General features: G+C 37.3%; 4 protein-coding genes and 1 long non-coding RNA gene across 10 annotated transcripts; 4 read left to right on the top strand and 1 right to left on the bottom strand.

Annotated features, from left to right (window-relative positions):
* The first annotated feature begins 660 nt into the window (after positions 1 to 660).
* Positions 661 to 6,926, top strand: LOC104788478 (histone-lysine N-methyltransferase ATX3). 5 transcript variants are annotated; one of them, XR_015558326.1, is made up of 24 exons: positions 674 to 1,044; positions 1,129 to 1,920; positions 2,025 to 2,080; positions 2,167 to 2,332; positions 2,578 to 2,697; positions 2,772 to 2,840; positions 2,929 to 2,997; positions 3,085 to 3,176; positions 3,281 to 3,373; positions 3,576 to 3,711; positions 3,808 to 3,880; positions 3,967 to 4,066; positions 4,173 to 4,297; positions 4,503 to 4,648; positions 4,747 to 4,851; positions 4,987 to 5,051; positions 5,146 to 5,371; positions 5,481 to 5,567; positions 5,675 to 5,719; positions 5,799 to 5,888; positions 5,979 to 6,051; positions 6,146 to 6,220; positions 6,296 to 6,399; positions 6,489 to 6,926. XR_015558326.1 is itself a non-coding variant. In XM_010514244.3 (23 exons), exons 1-23 carry the CDS (start codon positions 1,183 to 1,185, stop codon positions 6,577 to 6,579), a joined length of 2,958 nt encoding a protein of 985 aa, XP_010512546.1. In that variant the 5' UTR covers positions 707 to 1,182; the 3' UTR covers positions 6,580 to 6,926. The 5 variants fall into 5 exon arrangements, 1 of the variants encoding a protein (XP_010512546.1); XR_015558328.1 differs by having other exon boundaries at positions 728 to 1,044; positions 5,484 to 5,567; XR_015558327.1 differs by having other exon boundaries at positions 661 to 1,920; positions 5,484 to 5,567.
* Positions 6,927 to 7,198: 272 nt separating this feature from the next.
* Positions 7,199 to 9,670, top strand: LOC104788477 (putative F-box protein At3g61730). The gene is made up of 8 exons (XM_087452258.1): positions 7,199 to 7,531; positions 7,998 to 8,197; positions 8,280 to 8,324; positions 8,512 to 8,676; positions 8,762 to 8,809; positions 8,922 to 9,092; positions 9,168 to 9,275; positions 9,370 to 9,670. The coding sequence occupies exons 1-8, from the start codon at positions 7,272 to 7,274 to the stop codon at positions 9,450 to 9,452; spliced, it is 1,080 nt and encodes a 359-aa protein (XP_087308384.1). The 5' UTR covers positions 7,199 to 7,271; the 3' UTR covers positions 9,453 to 9,670.
* On the bottom strand, positions 8,838 to 9,776 carry LOC147945037 (uncharacterized). The gene is made up of 3 exons (XR_015558329.1): positions 9,639 to 9,776; positions 9,355 to 9,525; positions 8,838 to 9,259 (listed from the first exon to the last, which is right to left on the bottom strand). It is a non-coding gene; the product is annotated as an uncharacterized LOC147945037 (long non-coding RNA).
* Positions 9,772 to 12,292, top strand: LOC104788476 (RING-H2 finger protein ATL22-like). 2 transcript variants are annotated; one of them, XM_087452256.1, is made up of 3 exons: positions 9,772 to 10,563; positions 11,314 to 11,545; positions 11,795 to 12,292. In XM_087452256.1, exons 1-3 carry the CDS (start codon positions 10,546 to 10,548, stop codon positions 12,244 to 12,246), a joined length of 702 nt encoding a protein of 233 aa, XP_087308382.1. In that variant the 5' UTR covers positions 9,772 to 10,545; the 3' UTR covers positions 12,247 to 12,292. The 2 variants fall into 2 exon arrangements, with proteins under 2 accessions (XP_087308382.1, XP_019101737.1); XM_019246192.2 differs by lacking the exon at positions 9,772 to 10,563 and having other exon boundaries at positions 10,698 to 11,545.
* A 1,346-nt stretch (positions 12,293 to 13,638) lies between these two features.
* LOC147945036 (uncharacterized) lies at positions 13,639 to 19,983 on the top strand. The gene is made up of 2 exons (XM_087512789.1): positions 13,639 to 16,919; positions 19,632 to 19,983. The coding sequence occupies exons 1-2, from the start codon at positions 13,639 to 13,641 to the stop codon at positions 19,981 to 19,983; spliced, it is 3,633 nt and encodes a 1,210-aa protein (XP_087368915.1).
* Positions 19,984 to 20,214: the final 231 nt, after the last annotated feature.

Raw genomic sequence — 20,214 nt, 5'->3', positions numbered from 1 at the left:
AGGTTAGTTTTATATTTGTACTTCTCAATTAATATAGTAGGATATTTTAATTTTTAGTTATTGCTTTGGGCTTAAAATTTTTTTTTTTAATAAAGTCACATTAATCTTTTAAGAAACCGGCAAAATCTCCTAAATAGGCAAAATCTATTAAAATCTCATTTTTCCTATTTTTTATGATATGGTCTATTTATTTTTAGAATCATGAATCAAAAACCAAAAATATATTTATTTAATTAATTAATTAATTATATTTATTTAAATTAGTTAATTAAACTTAATTATTTTTTTCTAATGGCAATTGAATGTAATTTTTTACACATTTTTAAGGTTAGTTTTATATTTGTACTTCTCAATTAATAATTAATATAGTAAGGAAGAAAAAACATAGGCCCAATATGCAGTAACTCAAGCATATGATATAGCCCAACAAGCTTTCGAGTTTTTCTCATAATTTAGAAAAGTTATTTTAGTGAAGCGCCACGTCGGATTAAATGAAAAGGAAGTTTTCGACTTGGCGCTCTTGTAGGACTGAAAATTTCGTAGTCTTCCCTCCGTCCCCCAATCCCTGGAGCCAAACACTGTTCCATCGAACCGCCACGTCAGCATTACTCGATTTCTAATTTCGTTTTTATGCGAATTAATTTATTCTTTAGGCGAATTGATTTCACGGTTTAATCGTAAAATAATTTGGAAAATATATTAAACCGACGGTGTCTGTGTCTCCTTCACCAGAACACACGCTCTCAAAACCCAAAACAAAAGATCCTTCTCCTCCTCCTCCTCTTTTGTTTTCCCTTCGCCCTCGATTTTTTATAAGGAGCTTTTAGGTTTTTTTATCTTCTCCGTAGTGACTACACACTTATAATTCTCCAGAATTTCGCGAGGAGTGATTTGGTTTGTTTCTCCGTCGTCTGTTTCTCCGTCGTTCGATTTCTTAATCCTATCCTCACGTAAGAATCCCGAGGATTTTGATTTCGTTTTCGAATTTAGGGTTTAAGAAGCGGTTTCGCATTGGGTTCACATACTCGAGCCGATTTGCGTGAGGTATTATTTGATACGTTTCGAGGTTTTTTTTTTTTTTGGTTTCCGGAGGTCCGAGCGGCGAATTTGTTTGTTATCTGAAATTAGGGTTTTGGAATCGGAATTTGGATGGTTGCGTAAAATTGATTTTGAGTTAGGGACATGATTTTGAAACGAACCTTGAAGACATTCGAGAATCAGAATCTGAAGAGGTGCAAAATTGATTCAGAAATTGATTATGGGAGCAAAAAGGGTGAGATTATGGTGTATAAGAAGAGACAAAGAGCAAGCGTAGATCAACCACCTTCAGAGCCTGAAGGTCTTACCAGTAGTAGCTCAAGCTGCTTGACCAGTCAACCGGGCTCAGACCAGTCAAAATCTTCGCGTGGCAGAGTTCGAGTGGTTCCTTCAAGGTTCAGCGATTCGGTTGTTGGTTCATGGAAAGTCAGCAGTCGCAGCAAGGTCGAGTCGACGACGGAGTCTAGCCATGATGACGACATGTATCCTGGGAAGAAGGCCAAAGGTTTCAGTGGAAGCTCGAAATTGAATCGTGGAAAAGCCTCGAAGGTGGTGGTTCCTCGTAAGGATAATAACGGAGATAGCAGCGAAGTAGATTTTGATGGCTGGGATGTTCAAATTTCCATGGTGTCTTCCTCCGACGACGCTAATTCTGGAATGCTCAAGAAGAAGTCCGACGCCACCACGCGTGAGGGCGTGTACAAACCAGAGGAGTTTACGGTCGGCGATCTTGTCTGGGCCAAGTGTGGGAAAAAATTCCCAGCATGGCCGGCTGTGGTGATCGATCCATTATCGCAAGCGCCTACTCCGGTCTTGAAACATTGCGTCCCTGGAGCAATATGTGTCATGTTCTTTGGGTACTCCAAGAATGGAACTCAGAGGGTATCTCTTTAATCTCTCTCTCTCTCTTATGTTTTCTAGATCGCGTTTGATGCTTTTTTTTTGTACGGATCTTTTATTCTTTTGAAACTTATGGTCATTAACAGGACTACGCATGGGTCAGGCAAGGAATGATGTATCCATTTACGGAATTTATGGACAAGTAAGTACATGAGAGATGAGACGCTCTTTTTTGATTCTTTCATAATTGTTTGTTTGTGTCTGTTCCTTAATCTCTCATCTCTTCAGATTTCAGGATCAGACAAACTTGTACAATTACAAACCAAGTGAATTTAAGAAGGCACTAGAGGAAGCAGTTTTAGCTGAAAATGGGGTCGAGGGTCCTGAAATTAACTGCCCAGATTCCTCTGCTACGGAATCCGACCAGGAGTATGGGCCTGCTTCTAGAATTCAGGTACGTTTTCTTGACACATGTTCTTCTTTTTTTTGGTTAGATCTTCAAGTTTGGTGTTTTAGCCGATTTAGAAAGACAAAGCAAATTAGTTAAGGACAGGTTCTTACTTTCACTCTCACCAGTCAGTTTCATAAGCATCTTGTGTAATTCGTATTTACCTACATCTGGTGATGATGTACTTGTCGACACTTCAACGGTTACTGGGATGCGTCCCCTAAAACGATATGCTGATTTTATTTGTGTAGGGTTCATGTCATGCAGACATAACGACATGCGACGGTTGTGGCTCAGTAATGCCATTCAAATCTCTAAAAAGGACAAAAGGGTCACAACCTGAAGAGCTTTTATGCAAACACTGTTCAAAGGTATTTAAATGTCTTCACTCTTCGCCTTTGGTTTTCTCTTACCAAAAGGAATAATCCAAATTTGTTTGTTTCAGTTGCGGAAATCCAATCAGTGTTGTGGCATTTGCAAGAGAATATGGCACCCTTCAGATGATGGAGATTGGGTGAGACTATATGTGACCATGTTTGGTGAAATACGGAGCTGATTAGAAACTATTATATTTATGTAGCTGACTTGATTTGATGTATTAGGTTTGTTGTGATGGGTGTGATGTATGGGTACATGCTGAATGCGACAACATTTCAAATAAGCGCTTTAAGGTACATCTCCGTGCATCTTTAACTTTTGATTTTAAGTATTGTAAGACACCTATCGAACGTTTGCACTGATTTGGTTATTATCTTAAGGAACTGGAGCACAACAATTACTATTGCCCTAATTGTAAAGTCCAGCATGAGCTTTCGCCAACAATATTAGAAGAACATAAGTCAGTGTTCAAGTATGTTGTTAACATCTCATGCTCTCCTGCTTTGATTGTTCGCATTTCTCTATTGCTAATTCTTTAATCTTCGAAATTTCCTTTTCACTGCCTCTTTGGGACAGGTCTACAGAAAAGGCGACAGAGACTGAGCTGCCTGATGAGGTTACTGTAGTCTGTAATGGCATGGAAGGAACATATATCAGAAAATTTCATGCGTATGTCTTATATGTCACAGCCTTATTTTAATTTCTTCATTTAGAAAGGATCTTCTATGTTCATGACTACAAAACACAATATCGGAAAATAAAATTTTCTCTGAAAACTATAATTCCACGTTTAACCCTAGGCTCTTGTTATCATTCTAATGTTGTTCTAGAGATTAGACCAACATATTTATCTTGGAACTATTGTTTTCAGAATTGAGTGCAAGTGTGGTTCATGTGGGTTAAGGAAGCAGTCACCAAGTGAATGGGAACGGCATACAGGCTGCAGAGCAAAAAAGTGGAAGTGTAGCGTAAAAGTGAAAGACACAATGCTACCTCTAGAAAAATGGGTACATCCCTTATGCTATACTCTCTCATAAACTTGCCCTTATATACCCCTGAAATTTGCATGTAAGAGATTTAATACTGACAACAATATATTACAGATTGCAGAATTTGGTACCTACACTATAGAAACCCAGATGTTAGATAAGCAGAAGATGCTCTCTTTGCTGGAAGGTAGATTAAAGCTCAGCTCTCTGCTCCCTTCTTTTGGAATTCAAATTTGGTTGGAAACTTGCTTACTACTTATTTTGTATGCACAGAAAAGTATGAGCCAGTCAGGGCTAAGTGGACGACTGAAAGGTGTGCTGTATGCAGATGGGTAGAAGACTGGGAAGAAAATAAAATGATCATCTGTAACAGGTTAATTTTTGGCATTTTTGGTTATACTGAATTCTACAGCGGTTTTGTAACTAAACATGGGGTCATAAATATGTAAATCTGACCAATTTTATGAATATGTCTTCAGATGTCAGGTGGCTGTGCACCAAGAATGCTATGGGGTAAGCAAATCTCAGGACCTCACCTCCTGGGTATGCAGAGCATGTGAAACACCAGATATTGAGAGAGAGTGTTGTCTTTGTCCTGTAAAAGGTATTACTGCAGAATTAGCTCTCTTTATGATTTTTCCCCCATCTTGCAATAGTAATGGTTCATTGACTGTCCTGTCACAAGGTCAAGTTAAGTAAACTCAGTCATAGATTTCTCTTTGGGTACAAAAGTGCTTTAAATTGAACTCATTTGCATATCTCTATTTCCGTCATGATATTCAAACACTATTTCTCTTCCATTTATGCAGGCGGTGCTTTAAAACCAAGCGATGTCGAGGGTTTGTGGGTTCATGTCACATGTGCTTGGTTCCGACCGGAAGTTGGGTTTCTGAATCATGAAAATATGGAGCCTGCTGTTGGACTTTTCAAAATTCCAGCTAATTCATTTTTAAAGGTATAACGAAATGCTAGATGTAGAAATTATAACGAACAGGTTTTATTAGAATCTAATAATTATATATACATCTGATATTTTTTGAAAATGCCTTTTAGGTTTGCACAATTTGTAAGCAGACACATGGTTCCTGCGTGCATTGCTGCAAGTGTGCCACTCACTTCCACGCAATGTGTGCGTCACGGGCAGGTTACAACATGGAGGTTAGTCCTTAACCTGCTTGGTCTCTGTGTGCTTATGATAATCTTCTTTTTTCAGCTTAGTTCCCTTACAAAGGTGTTCTGTTAGAAAACCTTCTTAGGGATATGTAACTGATACTGTTTTCTGTGGAAATTTAGTTGCACTGCCTGGAGAAAAATGGTGTGCAGAGAACCAGGAAATCAGTTTACTGTTCTTTTCACAGGTTTGTTATTTGTTTTTCCGACATGTTCTTTAATTGATCTGATATGTGATATTAGGACCAACTAATTGCCTGTATCAATTTACCCACCATGTAGGAAGCCAGATCCAAATAGTGTTGTAGTTGTGCACACACCCTCAGGAGTATTTGGGTCTAGAAATTTGCTTCAGAATCAAAATGGGCGCACCAAAGGTTCAAGACTCGTTATGACTAAGAAGATAAAGTTTCCAGGTTCCGAAATCCAAACACAAGCCGAACAGAGTCATGTAATTGATTCCCAATCTGCAGCAAGATGCCGTATATATAGTAGATCAAACACAAAGGTATGCGTCTGGGGATCTTTTTTATTCTTGGACATTGGAGAGTCTCTTTCATTCTTAAGTATTCCCTGGCAATGGTACTATTTCATCTCTGTTACTGCTGATGTTTCAGAAGATTGATCTGGAGGCGATATACCACAGGCTTAAGGGACCAAGCCATCATTCTTTGGGTGAAATCGAGAATCTAAACTCTTTTAAGGCAAGTTTCTCATTCAGAGCTAGATTCATGTCAGTGTTTTGCTTTCTTGGGGCATTTTTCTGGATATCTCAGTAAGATCTTAATTTCCTTTTACCTTGTTACACCAGGAAGCAGATTTTATCTCATTCAGAGAACGGCTAAAACATTTGCAGGTAAACATTTGACTCAAGAAGAGTTAAAATTTCTTCATCTTGTTATCCTAGATCATTATTAACAATATGTCTTCTTCAGAGGACGGAAAATTTGCGGGTCTGCTTTGGTAAATCTGGTATACATGGATGGGGTCTGTTTGCAAAGACAAATATTCAAGAAGGACAAATGGTACTTAGTTTATGTTGTATAATGCATGATTTCGATGGCCAAATTGATGTGCATCTTAAACAAACTACTGATACTGTAATTCTTGTGTAGATTATCGAGTATCGTGGGGTGAAAGTTAGGAGAAGTGTTGCAGATCTGAGAGAGGCAAACTACCGTTCTCAAGGCAAAGATTGTTACTTAAGTTCTGATTTGCTTGCTTACATTCAACATTATCCGCTGGCTGCATCTAATGGTTAACTTATTGTCTAACAACGCAGCTATTTAAGATAAGCGAAGAGATAGTGATTGATGCCACAGACTCTGGAAACATAGCACGCTTGATCAATCATTCAGTAAGTTCCGTAAACTGACACATGATACCAAAGCCTGGTAACTAATAATATTAACGATGGTCATGTCTTGTGTAGTGTATGCCCAATTGCTATGCCCGTATAGTGAGTATGGGTGATGGCGAAGACAACAGAATCGTCCTCATTGCAAAGACCATTGTCTCAGCTGGCGAAGAGCTTACGTAAAAAACAATTCAGCTACTCTTCTTATAGAATATACATAAATTTTGACATTGATTTACCTTAATGATGAAAACCCATTTTTCTACAGGTATGATTATCTCTTTGAGGTTGATGAATCTGAAGAAATCAAAGTGCCTTGTCTTTGTAAAGCTCCAAACTGCCGCAAATTCATGAACTAGAGGTCTTTTTCAAGTCTAAAAGATTCTTGCAAACGTTCAAACTTGCTGCAAATTTGAACAGTAACGGACGGTAATGGGAAGTTAACCATTTTTTTCCCTCGGTGGCTAGCTCATGCTGACTTCTTTCCGATTGATTCATTAGTTACACCGTTTAAAGCGTGCACGCTGCTTACATTTCCCGGCGTGGAAACTTTGTAAATTTGTAGAATTCAACAACTCTAAGGAAAAACTTCCATAGGTAACTAAAGAAGACTTTACTTCGACCCTAGTTAGGTCCAGAATGTTCAAGTGTTTATAGCTTCTTAACATTTCATAGAATATAGTTTCGAGACCGAAGTTTCTACAAATTATGTCGAATTTACTATGCCGATCTTAATTTTTTACTGAACAAGGCCAAATCATACCGGGTAAAAAGAAAAAGAGATATATAACTTGGTTTAGGTTTCGTCTGCTGATACTAAACCGGATTCTAAGTTTAAGCCAATTTCGAAATGTAAAGAGGCGGCCCCACAAAGTTTGTTAAAGGGATATAGACGTCATTTAACATGAAAAAAATTCAAAATTCGCTGTTGTCTCCCTCGCTTGGTATATATCACAGCTACACGGTTCAGAGCTTGAAACAAATTCTTAACAAACTAGTGACTAGTGAGTGAGCAGAGAGAGAGAGAGATAGAGAGAGAGAGAGACGAAGAATGAAGTTGAGATCTGGTGAAGTTATAGGAGAGAGTAGAGGGAAGAGGAAAGCTCCGGAGGGAGACGATAATGGTGGACTGAAGAGAAGATTGGTCGAGAGCAATGAAAATAAGAACGATCTTCAGAGAGACGAAGATGGTAGAGTGCAGAGAAGAATCGTTCATGGCAACGAACTGAAGAACGGGAAGATCCTCAGAGGGATCCATGGCTGTGTATCTCCTCGGTGCTCTGCTCATACTTACCAGCCTCGCTTCTCATGGTAATTTTCTTCCCCACCTCTCTCTCTATACTTCGCGAAATTTGGATTTGATGAGCGTAATAGATCTGTTCTCGGATAGTTTTTGTGTGCGAGTTTGGGTTGAGCTCCAATTTGAATTTGAAATGCTTGTACGGTGTTTAATCTTACTCTATTGGATGGATCTAGGATATGGAGTTCGATCAATCATCTTCGTTACCTTCTGGGAACGAAATCGCGGAATCAATTTTATTTGTATGTGAATCAGATGCTTATATCGATCTCTCTGCTTGATTGTGTGGTTGATAGAAACTGGGATTTGAGTTTTTTTCTTCATGTTCCTTCGCTTTTCAATTTTCAAAAATCGAATCCAGATACCAACGAGGAAGAATTTGAAAATCAATCGCTATTTTCCTCCTGTTTCGAATCAGGTTTCTTAGATCTAAGTCTCTATACTCAGCGTATCTTATAATTTTCTCTGCTGAATCAGGTTTGAGCAAGATATATGGACATACATAACAAGGTTTTTGGATGGTAAATCCTTGGTGATGCTGGGAGCAACGAACAAATGGTTCAACAAGCTCGTCATGGAGGATATTGTTTGGAGGTTTGCCTGCTTGCGTGATCTTCAGGTCCCTGAGACGTTTCCCGTTTCTTCTAGCTGGATTAAGATATATGCTTCAGCTTTTGGTAAGTTTGACATTCACATCAACTTCCGAATTTTACATTCTGATACAATTGTAAACTAAGAAAACGATATGGGAAACTGCAGATGGGAGTCACTCTTACTTGTTCCGTCAGAAGGAGAAGCATATTGGTTAGTCCCTGAACTGGGTTGGGTTCATCATACTCTCTTAGTCTACTGATTTGTCAAATAGTCAAGTTCATTATAGATAGATACCAGGCCATATGTTGATTCTCTATGGAGATCTCTTTTGACTTTGAAGTTCTTCATTTGATGATCACAGCCTCATTTCTATCTGGTTTTGACACTGTAATTATAGATTGGATGCGGATTGGTGCCTTTCTACTTGACTCTCGAAGCTCACTCCTGACTGAGAGTTTGAGTGGTCATCTCAAAGTCCCAAGGGATGGAACCATAGAACGAATGTTACAATCCAGTGGTTCATGTGTCATCAACGACATCAAAGGTGGTATCTGGATTGCAGGTAACAAACTTTTCTTTTTCATGATCTGCAGAAACTTGTCAACTACAAGAAAAAAAACTGTAACATGGCTTATCGTTTTTTCCAGATTTACAGCTTGTGCGTTGCCCTGTTTGTGACCTCAGTACCTGTGATGGTAAAAGATACTAATCAACTCTTATCTGTTGCTGAAACTTTAGTATTTGATGTCACTCTATTTAGTATAACGAAATTACAACTAATTAAGAGTGTTTCTATGTATTGTGTAGGAACAATGCAAACACTTGATGCTAGGCACATGGAACTGTTCCTCAGTGAAGGCTACAAAGATGGAAGCTGGGATTACAATCTTATTGGATCTCATAAGTTACAGAAAGACGCAAGTGCAGCTTGTGGAGCCATATTTGATCTCAAACACCTTAAAGAGTCGTCATCCTCAGGTTAATTACACTCTTATGCTCCTCCTTCATCCTCAATCATTCTCCATCTCACATGAAACCTCTATATATATATAGGTATTCTCAACCTCAAGTCTTGGACCGGAGAGCCAGATGATTCCCAACCTAAAGCAGTTATCGCACCCCACGCTGTCGCTGTTCACACAAGACTGCAAGAAAACGAAGGTATATAAAGTCCAAATCACATTACATAATCAACCATCTTTATCTAGGAAGAAAGAAACACAATTACAATTTCTTTTACCAATCTAAATTGCAGGAATCCTTGTGAAATACCACACAATGAAAGCAGGAACAGACGGTGACATTGTTTCCATCAGAATCTCCCAGCAGCTTCTCTGATCCCTTCACAGTGCTTTGTCTTCAAAGTCACACACAAAGCTTTAAGTATATCTGGTATTCAAATCCTTTTCCTCTTCAGTAAAATAAAGATAAACATTAATTAGCTCATTATAAGTTTACAACTTTACAATTTGTTATAAGAAAAGTATGACAGGTTACTGAACTTCTTGTATAAGAAACACATACCAATGAATATAAGAAGATTTATGTCGACCATATTCTATTACTACCAAATTAGATATTGATTACTGTTCCTCTGACTTTTTCTATGATATCTACAAGTAGTTACAAATTTACAATTCCTTTTTAGTGCCTAGCCACACACATTATGACTTTCTCAAAACAATTCGCTCTCGCTCGTCTTCTTCTTCCCTCTCCTAAATGCTTCACAACCAAAACGTTGCTACAGTTCCTCATGTGGAACTTGACGTCAGCTTCCCTTTCTGGATATTTCCCAAGCAGTCTTCGTCCTGTGGCTATCCAGGATTCAACCTCCGTTGCATCGATCTTAATGAGACAGCCTAAACTTAAACCTTCCAAACCCTAACGAAGACTTCAAATCCTCCTCCTTCGAAATCCAACCCATTCATTTGCCTTGGTAACTCCATGACCTCCTTCGTCACACCTTCAGAATCAGATCTCGCCGGTTCCTAAATTCTTGTCAAATCCTCAAGAAGTAGGTGAGAAACACGCGTTTTCTTAGCGACTGAATGTTGTAGTTTATCAGCGTCACCTAAATGAGGCCAATACTAACGGGCTTTAAACTAATATGGGCCTTAAGTCCATTTTTCAAGTCAAAAATACGAAGACTAGTATTTTCACACCCAGATCCGGACGGAACCCACTGATTCAGTCGCATCCCGGTGAGAGAGAGTTTTAGGCGGTAAACGAGCATCACCGTTGAGTGATCGATGTAAAGTGTGATGATTCCCTTGGAAATCAGACGAAGAATCCCTAGATTTTGGACGGATTTTTTTTTTCAGTAAACTGTGTTTAGTTGATCGGAACTCCGTCCGCAATCTAGGGATTTATTCATAAGCGGTGGATCCGAATCGAATCGTCGGAACCGATTCCTACGCCGGACAGTTCATCGATGATTCTTCTCATTCCGGTTAGGCTTCTTCCTATCCTCTTTGTTGAGAGTCTCGGGTTTAGGGTATCGCATTGATGTGTTGATTGTTTGTTTTATTTATTTGGATACGAGAATATATGTTGCTAGACTTATCTGAGAATTGACTTGAGAGAGCTTCTTCTATCTTAACTCATACCATTTGCATATAGTTATATATATTATATTGCCAAATTAGTCTTTTTGACTTTTTTCCATTAGTCTGTATAAGTAGTAGTAAGTTATTATTCATCTTCCAATCCCTCTTAGTGCCATACCACAATTATGACATTCTCGACACAACAACTCCTTCATCTCCTCCTTCATCTCATCTTCTTCCCTCTCCTCAACGCATCACAACCAAAACCTTGCTACACTTCCTCATGTGGACAAGGGAACGTCGATGTCCGTTTCCCTTTCTCGCTATTCCCTTATCAACCTGAGTCCTGTGGCTACACGGGATTCAATCTTTTATGCACAGATGGTGGTAAGACTACCTTAAAGCTTCCTCCTATGTCGGAACCATTTCTGGTTAAAGAGATCGATTACGAAACGCAGCGTATTCGTCTTAACGACCCTGAGAACTGCTTGGCTAGACGGCTTCTTAACTTTAACGCCTCTGGTTCTCCTTTCTCTCCTCTTCGTCCTCGTAACTACACTTTCTTGATCTGTCCTAAGGAAGATAACGTCACCGCGTCTTTCAGTGCCATCGATTGCCTTGGTAACTCTACTTTCTCCTTCTTCGTTGTTCAGTTGGAGCTTGTCAGCTTGATGCCGTCTTCTTGTCAGATCTTTAAGACGTTGCCTCTTCCGTTTTCTTGGTCTGTCGCCTACACGGCATTCCCCGGTGGACAAAACAGTCGAGACCTGTGGCTCAAATGGGACTCCCCTGATTGCAGAGATTGTGAGAGGAGGACTAATTCGAGATGTGGATTCAAAAACAATACTTCCCTCCAAGCCCAATGCTTCAGTTCTGTTAACTCTGGTGCGTACTATCTTCAATTCTTCTCTCTTCTAGTTTTGAGAATATTCTTTCCGAAAGAGTCCATTAATGAATGGTGGAAATCTTCAAATCCAAGGAGTTGTGTTAATCAAAGAAATGAAACTAGTTGGCTTTTTAAATAATGACATCAAATCATTGACTTTGATTAATTAAAGCAATCATATATTTCAAATAGCAACAAACATGAGAGAATGTCTAACACCGTTGACCCGTTTTGTTGTTTCGAAACAGGACTTCACAACACAGGCTTACAAGTACTAAAGATAATCTGCCTCTCCCTAGTCGGACCGCTCACCGCCTTGACCTTTTGTGTCGGTCTTGTCATGTGCAGTTCTGAGAGAGTCTCGTCCCAGATACAACACGCAGTGGTTGCAAGGCTTTCCGGATCTGTAACGGTAAGGCCACAGCCAAGCGACGAAGTCACAAGGACGGGTCTCGATGAGTCTACTATTGAGTCGTACAAGAAAGTTGAGTTAGGGGAGAGTAGGAGACTCCCGACCGGGTCAAATGATGTTGTATGTTCCATTTGTTTGTCAGAATATGCAACCAAAGAAAGTGTTAGGTGTTTACCGGAATGTGAACATTGCTTCCATACGGAATGTATTGATGCGTGGCTCAAGTTACATAGTTCTTGCCCTGTTTGTCGGAGTAATCCCTCTCCGACCCATGAAGGGTGCAACTAACTTTTGTATGCATGAATGTGTATATAAAGTCTTGGATTTGCTAAAAGATATTCTTTTGATGCATCTCCAAACTGTCGAAACGAAGCCAAAACACCAAATTCAGAAAATTAAAAATACACAAACCAGCTAGGATCAATCAAATGTAGAGAGAATATAATGGCGAAGATGTTACTCTATATCTTTGGAGAAAGAATCAAGCTGATAGCTAGTTCAATTCAAACAGATGCAAAACGGGATTCACAGTTTAGAATGGATTTGAATTATCAATGGATTTTAAAGTTCAATGATTTTCTAATGCATTTAATGTGGATTTGATGTCATTATTAGTAGAAAGCTCTCAGATTGATTAGTATATTCTTCTTTCATGCTCGTCACTACCACTGCGATCAATCACTCAAGACCTTATGGAAGAGGCTGATTACAACATGATGGAAAAAGCTGTGATTGTTGATTATGTTATCTTGAAACATGAAAGCTTTCAAAGTCCCCTTCGTATTTTTGCATGTCACATTCGATTCCCAACATAGACATCTAATACGTTTTTCACATTCGATTCCCAATGTATTGTTTGATTCTGTTCTTAATTGAGGGATTTGGTGGTTTTACTGTATTAAAAATTTCATGGCACACATTAATTAACTAAAAAATATGTCACAAATATTCCACAAAAAAAAAACATAGTTAATTATAGGAATATTGACATTTTTTCTATAATTAAATTTATGTAGTATTATAGGAATTTAATTTTCGTAGAAAAAACATAAATTTTTAAATTAAATTATACTACATAAATTTAATACTACTAAATTTAATCTATATACTTATTTAAGCAACCTTTTAAATAAATAACCCTACTCCATGTGAAATATTACACAAAATGCCACTGTATTTTAATACAAAATATAATAATAGAATCTTAATATTAATTTGTTGTAACCTGAAAATGATTATCCAAAAAATAGTAATTATTAATTTATTAGATTATAAGAAATCATTAATAAAATAATTTCGAAATTATTTAATAAAATAAGAATAAAATTATTTCAAAATTATGTAATAAAATAATTAAACAAATTCTATTTATAGTTCAGAAATCTTAGGAAACAATAACAAACTATTTAGAAAATTATAAAACTTAAATTTATTTATAAAACTAAGATTAAATATTTACATATCTAAATCATTTAATAATAACAAATATATTAAAATTAGGATACAACATTGTTTATATTTTTAAAATATATCTATATACTTATTTAAGCTATGTTGTTAAAAATTTAACCAGTTCTGATGTGACATATTACGAAAATGCTATTATATTTTAATTATTCTAATAACTAACAAAAGAAAAGTTTAGATTTGTTTACAAAATAATAAAACTCTGATTTTTGAATGAGGGGCTTCGGCGAGTTTGGGAGACGGAAAGAGGGTCTTTCCCGTTCTCCGGTGAGGGCTTTTTGTCGGGGTCAGACCGGAAATCTGATCCTGATTTCCGCAACAAAATTTTATCCGGTTCGGGATTTTCACTCCTTTAATGGAGTTGCGATTCGATTGGGATTCGGTGATCTGGTACGGCTGGATAGCATGATTCGATTTGCGGATAGTGGTAGAATCGGATCTGAAGGTTCTCTTTTAATTTCAGATTCTGGTTGGGATATGTTGGTATTAAGAACGGAGCTTACGACAATGGGAGATTTGGAGTTAGATCTCGGGGTTTCAGGAGTTAATCTTCAGCTGATACGCGATTTGGATGTCGTTTGGGCTCTGATTGCGGAAGTTAGATGTCGATTTTGGTTGATTGGGGTATCTCGGGTTTTATATTCGCGTATCAAGCTTGATTTCGAAGTATTTATCTGGGAACTAGTTTTCTCTCGACATTACTGTCTATCATTTCCTCTTCTCTTGCTTCTCTCTTTCGGTGGTGATTTGTGGTGGTTAGTAGCGGATAGAGCTTGGTTCTTGAGGCTTGTGATTTCTGTGATGTCTCAATCAGGGATTATGAAGGGTAAAGGTACACTGATGCGTACGGAGGTTGTCAAAATATCGAACTCGGTCTTGGCTCAGAGGATACAACAGTTTGATCTCACTCTCATAGGGAGACTGATGACCAATATTTGCCTCATTCCTAAAGTGGATCGGCCACAGCGGATGGCGGAGTTTAGACCTATAAGTCTATGTAATGTGAGCTATAAGATTATTTCTAAAGTGTTGTGCTTCCGTCTAAAACGTCTTTTGCCCCGTTTGGTCTCTGAAACTCAATCAGCATTTGTATCTGGACGATTAATTACTGATAATATTCTAGTGGCTCAAGAGATGTTTCACGGTTTAAATACAAATAAAAGGTGTAATTCAGAATTTTTGGCTTTTAAAACGGATATGAGTAAGGCATATGATCGGGTAGAATGGGACTTTCTGGAGGCGGTTTTGGACAAGTTAGGTTTCGATAGGAGATGGATTTCGTGGATTATGTGGTGTGTATCATCAGTGTCATATCAAGTTCTTCTGAATGGACAGCCAAGAGGTTTTATTAGACCACAGAGGGGGTTACGACAAGGGGACCCTCTTTCACCATACTTATTCATTCTTTGCACGGAGGTTTTGATTGCTAATATAAAGCAGGCTGAAAGAGCGGAAAAGTTGACGGGCATTACCATTGCCCGTGGTAGTCCTACTATCTCGCACCTGCTGTTTGCGGATGATAGTCTGTTCTTCTGCAAAGCTACTGATCAGGAATGTAGGACGGTTATGGAGATAATGGGGTCTTATGGCAGAGCCTCAGGTCAAGAGGTCAATCTGGCAAAATCATCTATTATGTTTGGCAAAAAGGTTACTCCGGAGATTCGCTCCCGGATAAAGTCAGTTATTGGAATTTCTACGGAGGGTGGTATGGGCTCTTACTTGGGTATTCCTGAGAACCTTCAAGGTTCGAAAACTAAGGTTTTTAGCTATGTTAAGGATCTGCTAGATGATCGTGTAAATGGCTGGTCTGCCAAATGTTTGTCGAAGGGTGGCAAGGAAATTATGATTAAATCTGTGGCGTTGGCTTTACCTACCCATGTTATGTCGTGTTTTAAGCTTCCTCAGGAACTAACATCTAAATTGACAAGTGCAATTTCCACTTTCTGGTGGAAATCAAATGATAAAGCTCGTGGTATGCATTGGGTTGCGTGGGATAAATTATGTGCAGATAAAGCTGAAGGGGGACTGGGTTTCCGAGCTCTAGAACAATTTAATGAGGCTATGTTGGCCAAACAATTTTGGCGTCTCATTCACTACCCACAGTCTTTAATGGCTCGGGTGATGAAAAGTCGATATTTCAGGAACAAACACCCTCTTATGGCACAAAAACCATATAATCCGTCCTTTGCTTGGAGAAGTATTTATTCCATTAAGGGTTTGGTGGAGCAGGGGGCTCGTTGGGCGGTAGGCTCTGGCCATTCCATTTCGGTTTGGCGAGATCCATGGATACCGGATGTTTGCCCTAGACCGGCGAATGGTCGAGGGAGGTTATGGCTCCCCAGTTTAATGGTTAATCATTTAATTAACCCGGAGACTAAGGATTGGCATTTACCTACTTTGGAGGAGTTTTTCGATCCGGGGGATATTCAACTAATTCGGAGTATGCCAGTTAGTAGAACTACTCAACCGGATAGATTAATATGGCATTATACTAAATCGGGGAAATATTCAGTCAGATCGGGATACCGATTGGCTAGGGAATTATTAAAGGATGTTGAATTTGGGCCGACGTGTACGGCTTTACCGGCTCATTCTTGGAAACTTGATGTATCCTCCAAAATCCAACATTTTTTCTGGCAGATTGGCTCGGGTACTCTACCTGTGTTGGAGCGTCTCGCATATCGGGGTGTTCGGTGTGATACCGTGTGTAAGAGATGCGATTCGGCGGTGGAAAATATAAACCATGCGCTCTTTGAGTGTCCTAGGTCTCGATGTATTTGGGAGGTGTCGCCTTTACGGCTGGATCAAGGGGGCTTTCCATACACATCGATTTATGCGAATTTAGATTTCATTTTTTGGCGGGCATCTTCGCAATCTGGGGCTTCGGATGTGGGCATTCAACTTCCCTGGATTATTTGGTCCATTTGGAAAGATAGGAATAAAAATGTTTTCCAGGGTATTGAGGGTGAACCTCTAGGGATTTTGAATCAGGCGACTACGGATAAATTATTGTGGGAGGAGGCCAAATCTTACTCAGTGAATTATCTGGTCCCCCCGTCTTTTACGGAGGATAGGGGATCCTCTCCCCGATGCCAAGTGGATGGTTCTTGGAAAAGTACAGACCCCTACCAGGGTTTGGGCTGGTGGTGCTGCAGTGGAGAGCTTACAACAATCCTGTTGGGAGCACGGAGTCATCGTCGGAGTCCTTCTCCTCTACATGCAGAACTACAAGCATTGATCTGGGCTATGGAGTCTTTACTGGTGGCTGGAGTCGATTGTCAGGTTTTTGAGACGGATAGTGTGGAGCTAACGGCGATGGTGCAGGTACCGGAAGACTGGCCGACTTTCTCTAATCTGCTGGAGGATTTCTCATTGCTTCGAAGTTCCTTTCCCTCCTTCTCCCTCTCCAGGATTCCTCGCGATGACAATGTCAGGGCCGATTGCCTCGCTCGATCTTCACGAACCCTATCTTCAGTTTCTACCTTTGTAAACTCGTATCCTCCTGTTTGGGCAACCAATCATGGAGTTCTCTTTTAATTTTAATATAGTTTGGTTGAAAAAAATAATAATAAAACTCTATTTATTGTTTCATAAATCTTAGGAAATAATAACAAACTGTTTAATTGGCTAAAACTTAATTGTTTATACACAATATTCACTATATAAACAATACTAAGTGTATAATATTGATAATATACATAACATAATTGTAATTTTCACCTATAAAATTAATATACAACATGTTATACCAATAAATTCAATTTGTAAATTTGGTATATTAAGTTCTCTAAACACGATCACATCAATTTGTAATACCAAATCACAGATCAATACATGTTTGTTGGATTTTTTTTGGCTTTACCGAATGTATAATTAACGAATTTGATATTGCACCAAACCAAAATAGTAGTACCAACTACGGATCGAAATCAGAGTATGACCTTAAGTAAATTAAATATATGATTTTATAAAATGTATAGAATTAATAAATTTTCTACTATTATTTTGTAACAAACAAATCTAAATTTACATAAATATTTTCTCACGCTGGTAACATTATTCTACAAAATGTTAACGTGTATTTATGAGTCAGGTAATAAAACGGGTAATGAGACGGGTAACGAGACGCTCAAAAATTAAATTAATATCCGATACTCGATCATTATTCATGGATAATATAATTATTATACCCTTCACTCGACCCTAAAGCTGCGGGTACCTTTTTTCGAGACGGATACAAACCAAAAAATGGGTCTAATACGGGTATCGGTAGTAGTTTCCAGGCCTACCTATTAATAGTTTAATATGAATCAAAATTCATCATATAGTACTATATTATATAACATTAAATAAATGATACAACATAAACATAATATTAACAAATAACAAAATAAAAAAAAATTAGCGCGGGTTATTATCTAGTTATAGTTAATTATACTGCATATTAAATTAATTATACTACATAAAGTTAATTAACTATAATTAATGTAGAGAGTATTATATTCCTATAACCCTAAATTTAATATGTAGTATATTCCTATAATTAACTATAATTAATTTATGTAGTATTATATTCCTATAATTAACTATAATTAATTTATGTAGAATTTAATCTAACAATAATTAAATTTATGTAGTATTATAGAAAATGTCATTATTCCTATAAATTTTTTGACCTATAATTAAATTTATATAGTATTATTTTTAATTCTTAAGTGCTTGAATATAAAAGGGTTAAGAAATTTGCTCCAGTAGCAAGAGACAAGCACATATTTTGTGCAATTTGACTGGGCCGGATATGTTTTGGTATGTCACAATTGTCTGACTGCATAATTAAAAGGAATAAAATTAAAATCCTTTATATAATAAAAAAAACTTTACCAAAAACATATATATTTTTAAAAAAAAGTTTTTGAAAAGAGATAATTTACAGCATTCTCATAGTAGAGGAAATTACTATAATTGAAAAGAGATGTAATTTTCATTCCTGGTTTCTCATATTTTTTAATGAAAATCAAGAATTGATTTTTTTTCTTAACTTTTATTTATTTATTTATTTTGATTACTAGAAACACTCTAAGAAGATGATTTTTTTTTACTTATGTCAAAGGATTATTGATAGAGTGTCTTGTGCTTTAGAAAAAAAAAAAGAATATAAAGGATTTAGTTTTGTATTTTATCTTAAATTATAAAATTATCTATTAATATATTTTAAACATATTAAATTAATTATTAGATATTTCTAATTTTATTAAATAGTTATATTTTTAATCATACTATCAGTAACAAAATAATAAATACTAATAATACAATATTTTTTTCAAATCTCAGAATTTGCTTAATTATATAATATTTTACTGTATCAACTTATATTATTTAAAATATTATTAATATAAAATTTTAAATTCTGCATAATAGAATTTGTTAGATAGCAAAAAACTTTTATGATTTATGCCATAAAAAGTAAAAATTACAAATAAACTACTTAATTAAAATTTTAAGTTTTTAAAGATACGGTTTATTATAATAAATTCTAATTACTTAGAAATGTTTTACCATGTGAAAGTGTCTCTTGGATTTTTTCAAGGTTTCTCATATTTTTTTTTATTAAAAGCAAGACTCGATTTTTTTCGACTTTTTTCCTAACTTTTATTTATTTATTTGAGATTGTGAGCGGAGGGCTAATTCGAGATGTGGATTCAAAAACAATACTTCCCTCCAAGTCCAATGCTTCAGTTCTGTTAACTCTGGTGCGTACTATCTTCAATTCTTTTCTCTTCTTTTGTCCTTCACAACCTTCCAACTTGAAACGACTTCATCTACTTTTGAGAATATTCTTTCCGAAAGAGTCCATTAATGGTGGAAAGTTTCAAATCCAAGGAGTTGTGTTAATCTTTTTATCTATTCTTTGGGGTAGTTACCGATTAAACAAAGAAATGAAACTAGTTGGCTTTAAATAATGACATCAAATCATTGACTATGATTAATTAAAGCAATCATATATTTCAAATTGCAAACATGAGAGAATGTCGTATCATTAGAATACATATATAAAATATGTACATACAAGTTTCACCGTTGACCCGTTTTGTTTGTTTCGAGACAGGACTTCACAACACCGGCTTACAAGTACTAAAGATAATCTGCCTCTCCCTAGTCGGACCGCTCACCGCCTTGATCTTTTGTGTCGGTCTTGTCATGTGCAGTTCTGAGAGAGTCTCGTCCCAGATACAACACGCAGTGATTGCAAGGCTTTCCGGATCTGTAACGGTAAGACCACAGCCAAGCGACGAAGTCACAAGGACGGGTCTCGATGAGTCTACTATTGAGTCGTACAAGAAAGTTGAGTTAGGGGAGAGTAGGAGACTCCCGACCGGGTCAAATGATGTTGTATGTTCCATTTGTTTGTCAGAATATGCAACCAAAGAAAGTGTTAGGTGTTTACCGGAATGTGAACATTGCTTCCATACGGAATGTATTGATGCGTGGCTCAAGTTGCATAGCTCTTGCCCGGTTTGTCGGAGTAATCCCTCTCCGACCCATGATGGGTGCAACTAACTTTTGTATGCATGAATGTGTATATAAAGTCTTGGATTTGCTAAAAGATATTCTTTTGATACATCTCCAAAATGTTTTATTAGCGAGGCTACGTTCGAGGCCCATAATTGATTTAGAAAAACTGTCGAAACGAAGCCAAAACACCAAATTCAGAAAATTGCGAAAGTTGAAGGGCGATGAGGAAAGAAGATTATATTACAGAGGATTTCACTTTCTTAAGAGCATGTTCAA

This window comes from Camelina sativa, chromosome 5 (genome assembly GCF_030686135.1).
Source record: "Camelina sativa cultivar CO46 ecotype springtype chromosome 5, ASM3068613v1".
NCBI classification, from domain to species: domain Eukaryota; kingdom Viridiplantae; phylum Streptophyta; class Magnoliopsida; order Brassicales; family Brassicaceae; genus Camelina; species Camelina sativa.
This window is presented reverse-complemented; position numbering and strand designations above follow the sequence as displayed.